Source organism: Rhinopithecus roxellana, chromosome 20 (genome assembly GCF_007565055.1).
Source record: "Rhinopithecus roxellana isolate Shanxi Qingling chromosome 20, ASM756505v1, whole genome shotgun sequence".
Taxonomy (NCBI): domain Eukaryota; kingdom Metazoa; phylum Chordata; class Mammalia; order Primates; family Cercopithecidae; genus Rhinopithecus; species Rhinopithecus roxellana.
The window spans coordinates 29387331-29399925 of NC_044568.1; the positions used below are offsets into that span (position 1 = coordinate 29387331).

A 12595-nucleotide genomic window follows, 5' to 3' on the forward strand; every position below is an offset into this window, starting at 1 on the left:
TTCTTCAATAATAATTTCTGACAAGAGAAGAACTACAGATGTCTGTAGGCAATCCAGGAATAGATGACATAGAGTTCATTAAACATGACTAAGTAACTGTCATCTTTAGGTGTGATATAGTATGATTATGCTTTTTAAAAGTTATACCTTTTGTAGATAGATACTGAAACATTTGTGAAAAGATGATGATGTCTGGAATCTGCTTCAAAACAATCAGAGGTTGGGTAGGGGCGAATGGGAAACAATAGATGAAACAAGATATGAAAGCTGGGTGATGAGTCCATAGAATTCATTATACTATCTGCTCTGCTTTTGCTATGGTTAAAATTTTCCACAACAGAAAATAAAGATAAAATAACATAACTAAAATCAGCTCTGAAAGCCGCACACAATTAATACTATTATGATACTGTGAAATATACATTTGGCCTTCATCCCTTTGTTTCCTGACATGCAACTCCTAAAATCCTTGGAATCGCCAAAGTGATAAGTATCATTTTGTATGTTAGTGATTGACTGGTAGCTGGCAGTCCCTCCATAGCTTCAGGATGGGGGCTGGTCACAGGAAAGACCAAGGCATGATTAGAGGGCTGAGGACTTGTCAGTTCCCCACCCCAATCTCTGGGGAGGGTAGAAGGGCTAAGAGTTGAGTTGATCACCAACGACCAATGATTTAATCCATCGGGCCTATGTGACGAGGCCTCCATTAAAAACCCGAAAGGACTGAGGTCAGGAGGCTTCCAGGAAGGTGAATATGAGCACACCCAGGTGCAAGAAGGCTGGTGGACCCTGACTCCACTGGGATGGAAGCTCCTGTGCTGTTTGTTTGTACTCTTTAAAATATTCTTTTAATAAACCAGTAAATGTAAGTAAATTGTTTCTCTGAGTTCTGTGAGCTACTCTAGCAAATTAAGCAAACCTGAGGAGGGACTTGTGGGAACTCCAATTTATAACTGTTTGGTCACATGTTCTGGAAGCCAAGTCACAACTGACATCTGAAGTGGGAGGCAGTCTTGTGGGACTGAGTGCTCAACCCGTAGGATCTCATAGCCAGCGTCAGAATTGAATTAGAGGACACCCAGCTGTTGTCAGATGCTGAAGAACTGCTTGCTTGGCGTGTGGAGAAAAACCCCATGCATTTGGTCAGAGGTGTTCTGTGTTGTGAGAATGCAGTAGGAGAAACTGAGTTTACTTTTCCTCTATATCCTCAACTATGGAAATTAAATCTGTGAAAGACAAACTTGAGAAAAGTGTTCAGGACATAGAAGAAAAAGGGCTTTAGAGACATGTAGGGATAAATACGGGAAAAATTAAAAGATGCAATTCATATCTAGTTGATATAACTAAAGAAGAGGTCTCAGTAAATTAAAATAGGGAATAATTAAAGAAACAAAAATATTCTAGAAGACCCTGAAACTATAGATTGAAAAGATTTAGATTCCTCCTCCTGTGCAATGAGAATTTCATCAGAATAACACCTATAGAATTTTCAAGCAAAATTATCACTAAATATTCTACAATCTTGAATACATCAAATATAGGTAACATATATAAGATATGATGCATAATAACAAAATGAACACCTGTGAACCTACTACCCATTTGTGAAGACATTTGTTTATCTATCTAGACCAGTGGTCACAAAAGTGGAAAATGACCCACCAAAGTGCAAGTAAAAAATATTAGTATTTGTATTTATCTTTTTTATTTATAAATACCAGAAAAAATGGCTTGTAAATATTTAATATCCAAAATGGAATTGAAGATGTCTTCACTTGGAAGAAGTTCCATAACATCGAAGGCTGCCTGTGGCGCCCTCACTTATCTGCCTTAACTATAATTACAGCACATTGCTGTCCATGTGTGCTGTGAAAGGAAAATATGTTTGGCCCCCCCAAATCACTAGATTAAAGGGAAAAGTCAAGCTGGGAACTGCTTAGGGCAAACTGCCTCCCATTCTATTCCAAGTCACCCCTCTGCTCACTGAGGTAAATCTGATTGCCTCCTTTGGAAAGGCTAATCAGAAACTCAAAAGAACACAAGGGTTTGTCTCTTATCTACCTGTGACCTGGAAGCCCTCTCCAAAGAGCTGTGTCCCGCCTTTCCAGACCAAACCAATGTTCACCTTACATATGCTGATTGACGTCTCATGTTTCCCTAAAACGTATAAAATCAAGTGGTGCTCTGACTACCTTGGGCACATGTCATCAGGATCTCCTGAGACTGTGTCATGGGCACGCATCCTCAACCTTGGCAAAATAAATTTCCTAAATGAACTGAGACCTGTCTCAATTTTTCTGGGTTCACAGAGCCTAATATTACAAATGGGTGGAGTGGTTTAAAAAGATTCCTGCAAAACATCATTAAAAAGTGTATAGGCAAAAGTATGAACCACAAGAAAATAACAAGAGTTGACACTTGTATTTATATAATAAGCTGTGATAGACATATTATGAAGTAAAAACAATTATCTAATTAGAACAGTGTGTTCATCGAAAATATAATTACCTTTTAAAACTGATTTCATTTTACATAAAGTACATGATATGAGCACACTGGTACATATATATTATGTATCTATTACATATATCCTTTGTTATGGACTGAATTGTGCCCCCTCAAAATGGACAGAATCCTTAACCCCCTTTGCTCTGTCTCAAAGGCAGTCAGGGTGAAGACTGCATTTGGAGACAGGGCGTTTAAGAAGGTAATTAAGGTTAAATGAAGGTAAGAGTAGGCCCCTAGTCTAATACAACTGGTACCCTTATAAGAGGAAGGAGGAGACCCAGGGATGCATGCACACAGAAGGTCTCCCGAGGACACAGCCACAAGTCAGTTGTCTGTAAGCCAAGGAGAGAGGCCTTAGGAGAAACCAAACCTATAGACACCTTGATCGTGCACTGCTAGCCTCCAAAACCATGAGGAAATGAATTTCTGTTTGGTCCTCAAAGCTACACAGTCTGTGGTATTTTGTTATGGCAGCCTTAAGAAATACATTCTAATACATTCTGACCAGGCGCGGTGGCTCATGCCTGTAATACCAGCACTTTGGGAGGCTGAGGCAGGTGGATCACGAGGTCAGGAGTTCAAGACCAGCCTGGCCAACATGGTGAAAGTCCATCTCTACTAAAGATACAAAAAATTAGCCAGGCGTGGTGGCACACGACTGTAATCCCAGCTACTCAGGAGACTGAGGCAGGAGAATCACTTGAACCCGGGAGGCAGAGGTTGCAGTGAGCCAAGATTGAGCCAATGCACTCCAGCCTGGGTGACAGAGCAAGACCCTGTCTCAAAAAAGAAAAAATGAAGTCAATGGAAACCATCCCTAAGGAAGACCATGTTGGATTTATTAGATAAAGATTACAAATCAGTGGCTGGACACGGTGGCTCACGACTGTAATCCCAGCACTTTGGGAGGCCAAAGCGGGCGGATCACAAGGTCAGGAGATTGAGACCATCCTGGCTAACATGGTGAAACCCCATCTCTACTAAAAATACAAAAAATTAGACAGACGTGGTAGCAGGCACCTGTAGTCCCAGCTACTCGGGAGGCTGAGGCAGAAGAATGCTGTGAACACAGGAGGCGGAGCTTTTAGTGAGCCGAGATCATGCCACTGCACTCCAGCCTGGGCAACAGAGCAAGACTCCGTCTCAAAAAAAAAAAAAAAAAAAAAAAAAGATTACAAATCAGCTATTATAAATATGCTTAAAAAACTAATGCCACAACATGGATGAACTTCGAGGACACTAAGTGGAGTCAGTCAATTATAAAAAGATAAATACTGTACGATCCACTTACATGAGGTATATAGAGTAGCCACTCATAGAAACAGAAAAGAAAATGGTAGCTGGAGGGACTGAGGGAGGGAGAAAGAAACAGGGAATTGCTGTGTAATGGGTATACACCTTCACTTCAACAAGATAAAAAAGTTCTAGAGTTTGGCTGCACAACAATGCGAATGTGCTTAACATTACTGAACTGTACACATAAAAGTGGTAAAAACAGCACTTTTTCTGTTGTATATATTTATTAACATTTAAAAAAACTAAAGGAAATCGTGTCTAAAGAATTACAGGAAAGTATGAGAATGATATCTTGACAAATAGAGAATATAAACAAAGATAAATAATAAAAATTTTAAAACAGAAAATTTTGGAGTTGAAAACTACAGTAATTTGAATGAAAAATTCAGTAGAGGGGCTGAACGACAATTTCAACTGGCAGAAGAAAGAATCAATGAACATGAAGACAGGTCAACTGAGATGATCCTGTCTGAAGAACAGAAAGAAAAAAGGTTTTAAAAAAAGTGAACAGCACTTTAGAGACCAAAGGGACTCTGCAAAGATTACCAACACACCATAATATGAGTTTCAGAAGCAGAGGAAAAAGAAAGAGGCATAAAGAATATTTGAAGAAATACTAGCCACATACATCTCAAATTTGATGAAAAACATTTACCTACACATCCAAGAAGCTCAAAAAGATCTAAGTAAACTCAGAGGATGACACATAAACACAGTCAATCTGTCTGAAATGAAAGACAAAAAGAGAATCCTGAAAACTATGAGAGAAGGCCGGGTGCGCTGGCTCAAGCCTGTAATCCCAGCACTTTGGGAGGCCGAGACGGGCGGATCACGAGGTCAGGAGATCGAGACCATCCTGGCGAACACGGTGAAACCCCGTCTCTACTAAAAAGTAAAAAAAAAAAAAAACTAGCCGGGCGAGGTGGCGGGCGCCTGTAGTCCCAGCTACTTAGGAGGCTGAGGCAGGAGAATGGCGTGAACCCGGGAGGCGGGGCTTGCAGTGAGCTGAGATCGCACCACTGCACTCCAGCCTGGGTGACAGAGTGAGACTCCGTCTCAAAAAAAAACAAAAAACAAAAAAAAACACAAAAAAACAAAAAACCAAAAAAAGTATGAGAGAAAAATGCTGCCCTCATTAGGCATAAGAGATCCGCCACAAGTTAACAGCTGGCTTCATAGCAGAAACCACAGAGACCAGAAAGTGGTGAGAGGACATATGAAAGGGCTGAAAGCAAACAACTGTCAACCCAAATTCTATACCAACAAAATTACTTCAAAAATGAGGGAGAAATTAAGACATTCCCAGAAAAATAAAAACTGAGAATATGTCACCAGGAGATGAGACAAGAAATACGAAAGACTGAAGTTAAAGGACACTAGATGGTATCCACACAAAGAAATAGAGAGCGTTGGCAGAAGCGATGACATTGCCAACATAAAAGACAGCGTAAATATATTGTTGATGTAACTTTTCCTCATCTGATTTAAAAGATAATGGCATAAAGCAGTAACTACAGTTGATCCTTATTATTCCATATTTGCAAATTTGCCTACTCGCTAAAATTTATTTGCAACCCCTAATCAATACAGACATACCTAAGAGACGTTGTGAGTTCAATTCCAGACCACTGCAATAAAGCAAATTTTGCAACAGAGTGAGACATATGTATTTTTTTTCTGTTTCCCAGTGCATATAAAAGTTATGTTTACACTATATACTATAGTCTGTTAAGTGTGCAATAGCATTATGTCTAAAAAAAAATGTAGATGCCTTAATTAACATATACTTTATTGCTATAAAATGCTAATCACCTGAGTCTTCAGTGTTAGTTGTTACCATTTTGCTGGTGGAGTGTCTTGTCTCAATACTGATGGTTGATGACTGATCAGGGTGGTGGCTGCTGAAAGTTAGGGTGGTTGTGGGTGATTTCTTAAAATAAGGCAACAGTAAAATTTGCTTCATCTATTGACTCTTCCTTTCATGAAATAATTCCTTATAGCCTGCACTGCTGTTTGATAGCATTTTACCCACAGTAGAATTTCTTTCAAAATTGAAGTCAATCCTCTCAAACCCTGTTGCTCCCTTTATCAACTATGTTTACATAATATTCTAAATTGTTTAGAATTTCAACAAGGTTCATAGCATCAAGGTTGTCATTTCAGTAAGGTTCATAGCATCTTTACCAGGAGTAGATTCCATTTCAAGAAACCCACTTTCTTTGCTCATAAGTAAGAAGCAACTCCTCATCTGTTCAAGTTTTATCACGAGATTGCAGTATTTCAGTCACATCTTTGGGTTCTAATTCTAGTTCTCTTGCTATTTCTACCACATCTGAAGTAACTTCCTCCTGCTGAAGTCCTGAACCCCTCAAAGTCATCCATGAGGGCTGGAATCAACTCTTCCTGAATTTCTGTTCATGTTGATATTTTGACCTCCTCCCACGAATCATGAATGTTCTTAATGGCATCTAGAACGGTGAATCTTTTCTAGTGGTTTTCAATGTACTTCGCCCTGATGCATGAGAGGAATCATAATCTATAGGAGCAATAACCTTAAAAAATGTGTTTCTTAAATAATAAGACTTGAAAGTTAAAATAACTCCTTGATCCATGGGCTGCAGAATGGATGTTGTTTTATAAGGCATGAAAACAATATTAATCTCCTTGTACATCTCCATCACAGCTCTTGGGTGACCAGAAGCATTGACAATGAGCAGTAATATTTTCAAAAGAATCTTTTTTTTTTTTTAACAGTAGGTTTCAACAGTGGGCTTAAAGTATTCAGTAAAACCATGCTATAAACAGATGCGCTGTCACCTAGGCTTTCTTGTTCCATTTACAGAACAAAGGCAGAGTAGATTCTGGATCATTCTTAAGGGCCTTAGGGTTTTCAGAATGGTCAATGAGCACTGGCTTCATCTTAAAGTCACCAGTTGCATTAGCCCCTAACAAGAGAGTTAGCCTGCCCTTTGAAGCTTTGAAGCCAGGTACTGACTTCTCTAGCCATGAAAGTCCTAGATGACACTTCTTCCAATACAAGATAAGGCTGTTTCATCTACACAGGAAATCTGTTGTTTAGTGTAGCCACCTTTATCAATGATGTTAGCTAGATGCTGTGGACAACATGATGCAGCTTCTACAATATATCAGTACTTCCTGCTTTCCTTTGCACTTTATGTTGTGGAAATGGCTTCTTTCCTTAAATCTCATGAACCAACTTCTGTTAGCTTCAGATTTTTCTTCTGCAGCTTTCTCACCTCTCTGAGCTTTCACAGAACTGAAGAGCCTTAGGGCCTTGCTCTGGACTGGCTTTGGCTTAAGGGAATGTTGTGGTTGGCTTGATCTTTTATCCAGACCACTAAAACTTTCTTCATATCAGCAATAAGGCCATTTCACTTTCTTATCATCGGTGTGTTCACTCGAATAGCATATCTAATTTCCTTTGAGAATTTTTCCTCTGAACTCACAACTTGGCTATCTGGTATAAGAGGCCTAGCTTTCAACATGCCTTCCTCACTAAGCTTACCTTAATAATATAAATTAGCTTAAACATAAAATAATCTTATACATTTTACAAATAATATCTAGATATCATTTTTTTAAAGTAGGTTTTCTATGTGGAAAGATGATAAAACTATACCTGGGCCGGGCGCGGTGGCTCAAGCCTGTAATCCCAGCACTTTGGGAGGCCGAGACGGGCGGATCACGAGGTCAGGAGATCGAGACCATCCTGGCTAACACTGTGAAACCCCGTCTCTACTAAAAAATACAAAAAACTAGCCGGGCGACGTGGCGGCCGCCTGTAGTCCCAGCTACTCGGGAGGCTGAGGCAGGAGAATGGCCTAAACCCAGGAGGCGGAGCTTGCAGTGAGCTGAGATCTGGCCACTGCACTCCAGCCTGGGCGGCAGAGCGAGACTCCGTCTCAAAAAAAAAAAAAAAAAAAAAAAAAAAAAACTATACCTGGGTCTTCAAACTCTCAGGAATATTCACTTTAAATGTAAAGTGTTGTGTAATTGAATTTGTTCTTTTTTTAAATTTAAGTGAACCTACTGGCAATGGAAACAGCAAGTGGCTTTCAAAATGGACACATATCAGTGGATATTAAAGTAATATCTGTAGAGTACTTTACCATTTATAAAGTGCTTTAACATGTATTGTTATTTAACTGTTTCAACAATCTGTGAGGTCTGAGGTTTTTACCCAGGACTTGGGCAAGCAGGGAGGAAGATGATGTCAGGTACCAAGATACTCAGTTCCTCCACATGTATGTTTTGCTTCATTTTATAGCATTTATAGTCTGTAAGGAACCGATGCTATTCATAACTGAACTACAGTGATTAGTACGTGGGCCCAGGGGCATTCACTTTGAGATACCATTTGAGGTTTTCATACTTATTTTTTTGAATGCTAATAAATCGACTGCCAAAAAAGTGAGTACCAAGGTCTACATCAGACAAGAAAATATCATTATGTTAGCTGCTTGTTACCAAAGATTAATTTAACAAATACTATTGAATCATTACAAAGTATATATAGGTGAAGACCTAAAACACAGTGTGTATCAACTGAACAAATAAACAGGGGACTTAATCATCTACTACCTGTAAAGCTGTCTTTGGTGAACTTGCTTCAAAACAGTTGTTGAAAAAATTTAAGTGTTAGGGAAGTACTCTAAAATTCTTTTCAACAGGATAACTGTAAGTGTCTAATGGGAAAATCTGTCAGATAACCTGAAAAAATGTCTCAATATAAATTAAACTGAAAGTCTAAAGATATTATATAAGAAACTACTAAAATCTTAAATAATGTTCACTATTTTACTCTTCATAGTAAAATGAACCAGAGTAAACCAGTTATGGAGCCAGAAGGTAATGATCTTTCAATAAAAAATAGCAAAACTGAACCAAATCAAACTCTTACCTCCAAACACCGGGGCTTTTAAGTAAGGTAACTGTATTTTTTTATCATCCAAACAAAACCCACTTCTGAGACCAAAAAACGGTGCACTTAATATTAGGCATAAACTGGGAATGTGCCAGACAAACCAGAATGTATGGTCTCCTGCTTAATAAGACACATGTCCCAGGCCATCCTCTTCTAAGATCACAAAAACAGAAAAAAAACAGAAAGCATGAGGGAGCTCAAAGCACAGAAATAAACAAGAAAAAATTAAAAACTTCCACAAAGTAAGGTTTCCTCAAGGTTACAAATCAATTTGCATTAATAATATTTTAAACAAGGGTAAAAGGGAGGAGGGGCTGATGTGCTAAAATAAGGAGGACTGGCTGAAATAAATTTAGGAAGCAGTCAGATCCCAGATCCTCTCCCCCACCCCAGCAAAACACTGGAAGTTTATTTTCTTAAGAACATAAAACAGTGGTTCTCTGCACACTGGACCCTGGGCACAGCTGAGAAGAACATATACTATGCTGAAAACAAGAGCTTGGGTGAATGCATATATACAGATGCCGAATGCAGTGATACCCCTGACCCCAATCATTCTTCCCCTGCTGGGTTCCCAGAATGATGGCAGCCAGGCCTTCATTCTCAAGGCAAGAGATATGAAGAGTCTTCTCTGAGGAATCTGACCATCCTAAGAAGGAAGACTTAAAGTTAATTGAGTAGAAGATTCCTCAACCAAACAGCCCAGCCAGGCCACTCTATTGTGGAACTCACTGTTGATAAGCCCCACTCCTATGCTCATAGCCTCCAATCAGCCTTTTTGTTCCTTACTATTAAATATAAACACACAAACAAAAATGTCCAGATGTCTAATGAAAGACTCTAATATAAAAGAGATGAAAAGAAATACATAATAAACAGATTAAAGCAGCTTAAAGAGAAGTAACTTTTTTCTTTTTCTTTTTAATATACCGAGTGGTAAGAGAAGTAAAATTTTAAAAAATATAAGTATCTTTCTCATGGAGATAAGATATATTACAACTATGTAACAAGAACAGGATACTATAAAAGAACATGCAGAGAAAAAAAGTTTTTGAAATAATAAACTCGCCGGGCGCAGTGGCTCAAGCCTGTAATCCCAGCACTTTGAGAGGTCGAGACGGGCGGATCACAAGGTCAGGAGATCGAGACCATCCTGGCTAACATGGTGAAACCCCTGTCTCTACTAAAAAATACAAAAAAGTAGCCGGGCGAGGAGGCGGGCGCCTGTAGTCCCAGCTACTCGGGAGGCTGAGGCAGGAGAATGGCGTGAACCCCAGAGGTGGAACTTGCAGTGAGCTGAGATCCGGCCACTGCACTCCAGCCTGGGCAACAGAGCGAGACTCCGTCTCAAAAAAAAAAAAAAGAAATAATAAACTCAGAGGGTTTTTCAAAGATAAATCTGAGAAAGTCTACACAGAAAGCAGAGCAAAACATAACAGTGGCGACTAATAGGAAAGGAAAGGTAAGTCAGAAATGTAATATCCAAGTCATGGGAGTTCCAAAAAATAAAGGGGAAAAATCATCAATAAAAGAATTTAAGAAAACATTTTAGAACCAAAGAAAAGGAAGAATTCAAAGAAAGAATGAGCAAAAATGCATGAAAAGAAACCCGTGCCAAGGCAGATTATTATGAAATTTCGGAATCCCAGGATAAAGGGAAGAACCTGAAAGTTTTCAGGGTAAAGCAGGTCTGAAAGGATAGGAACTGAATGGAATCAGTCTTACCAACAGCAACACTGAAATGGGAAAGTGAAGTAAAATGGAGGCAAAGTACAATTCTGTAGAAAAATTATTTTTTACCAGAATTCTATACTCAAATTACCAATCAAGTATGAGGGAAACATAAAGACATTTTCAGATATGCAAAGTCTAAAACATTTACCACTCATGCAAGCTTTCTCGGGAAACTATCAGGGAGTTAACACCACAAAAATGAGGGAATGGACCAAGAAAGAGCAAGAAATGGAATACGGGAGACAGGAAATCCAACATGGTGAGAGGTGAAGGGAGAACCTAGGAGGCAGCCATAAAGAACCGGATGTCAAAAACAACCAGTTCAGATTGGACGCTTTAAGATAAAATGGATAGAACACCTAAAGTGTCTGAATGTCTTGACAGAATTAGACGACTGATGAAAAAGCAAACAAAAGAAATAAGACAATTAACTCTGAAAAGATTTTTAAAACATAGAGAAAAACAAAAACAGGAACAGGAAAAGTGATCATAGTTTACCACGTGCCTCCTGCTGTGAAAAACATTTACATAATCAGAATAATGTAAATACTAATATGGATGTAACAGAAAGAAGAAAAACTTCTTATTGTGCGATCTAGGATATAAAAATGGTACAGTGGGGACAAGGGAAGAAAAAAGGTAAAATCTTCACCTCCTGTTGGGGGGAGTCCATAGAAATGACAAAAACTAGGCTAGGCGCAGTGGCTCAAGCCTGTAATCCCAGCACTTTGGGAGGCCGAGACGGGCAGATCACAAGGTCAGGAGATTGAGACCATCCTGGCTAACACGGTGAAACCCCATCTCTGCTAAAAACTACAAAAAACTAGCCGGGCAAGGTGGCGGCGCCTGTAGTCCCAGCTACCTGGGAGGCTGAGGCAGGAGAATGGCATAAACCCGGGAGGCAGAGCTTGCAGTGAGCTGAGATCCAGCCACAGCACTCCAGCCTAGGTGACAGAGCGAGACTCCGTCTCAAAAAAAAAAAAAAAAAAAAAAAAGAAAATGACAAAAACTAAAAAAACAAACAAACAAAAACCAAGAAGTGCAAGATAGCCATGCTATTTTGAAAGTAGGGTTAATCAACTAAAAGTTAGAGGTCACAGTGCAGAAGAGGGCATGGAGGACCCCAGGGAGGAGACTTGCTTGCTGTTTTTGCCATAACTGTGTAGAATTGTTGGTCTCTAGATAACAAGTGTGCACAAAATTTTGTTAAACTATTTGATTAAAATAGAAAAGGAAAAGAAAAAAAGAGGGGACTTAGTGAAAGAAATCTCAAAAACATTTTAACTGAAGCGCCAAATTGCTCAGACCTCAGCCAGTATCAAACTGTTTTTCCCATAACTAAAGCTACACCACTGTGTATATCATTTGAGTACGATTATCAACCTTCCTCCATACTCTTCCAGTATGAAGACAGACAGGGAATTTTCCAAATCTTACCTCGAGCAGAGCTGCTGCGGGATCACCCTGTAGACTTTTTCCCAGTTTGTCAACCTCATCTAATAGGAACACTGGGTTGTTCACTCCCACAGTCTTCAAGCCGTTGATGATGCGCCCAGGCATGCTGCCAACATAGGTGCGCCTAGAGAAAGCAAGCAGCACATTTCCAGTGTGAGATGTCAGGAGGCAGGAGCGACCCCATGCAGAAATCGAAACTTAGGTATGTGAAAAGATCATTTAGCTATCACCATAATATAGCAAAGAGGTACTATGTATTTAAAAGGCACGACGATAAATCAAAAGTTATTATATTCAATTCCAACCTTATCTTCTACTTAATTCTGGTTACAAGTTGCCCATGATATTGGAAGAACTGTATCACATTTGCCATTTGGTGAAATGAAGAAACACGACACTTGAGTCACCAGTTACGGTTCTTACTCTTCAAGATTCCAAAATGTCCAAAGTACCCTATGAATTCCCATGCTTTCCATGATTTTCCAGAGCATCCCCTACCCAACACAACCACCTTTATATACACTGAAATGGCTGCCCCAGGGCAGCTAAAACATCATCATCTTCATAAAGGAGATTAAAATCGGTTCAAAGGGCCACTCAGAATGTAGACCAAAAACAACAACAAAAAAGAAAAACTCCAATCTCTTTTATTTTCAG

General features: G+C 39.3%; 1 protein-coding gene across 1 annotated transcript in view; it reads right to left on the reverse strand.

Annotated features, from left to right (window-relative positions):
- The window catches only part of LONP2 (lon peptidase 2, peroxisomal), a 108963-nt gene that overhangs the window by 62661 nt on the left and 33707 nt on the right, over positions 1-12595 (reverse strand). The window contains exon 8 of the mRNA XM_010354870.1: positions 11921-12062. Coding sequence (XP_010353172.1) covers positions 11921-12062 — 142 coding nt within the window. The remainder of the gene's footprint in view (positions 1-11920; positions 12063-12595) is intronic.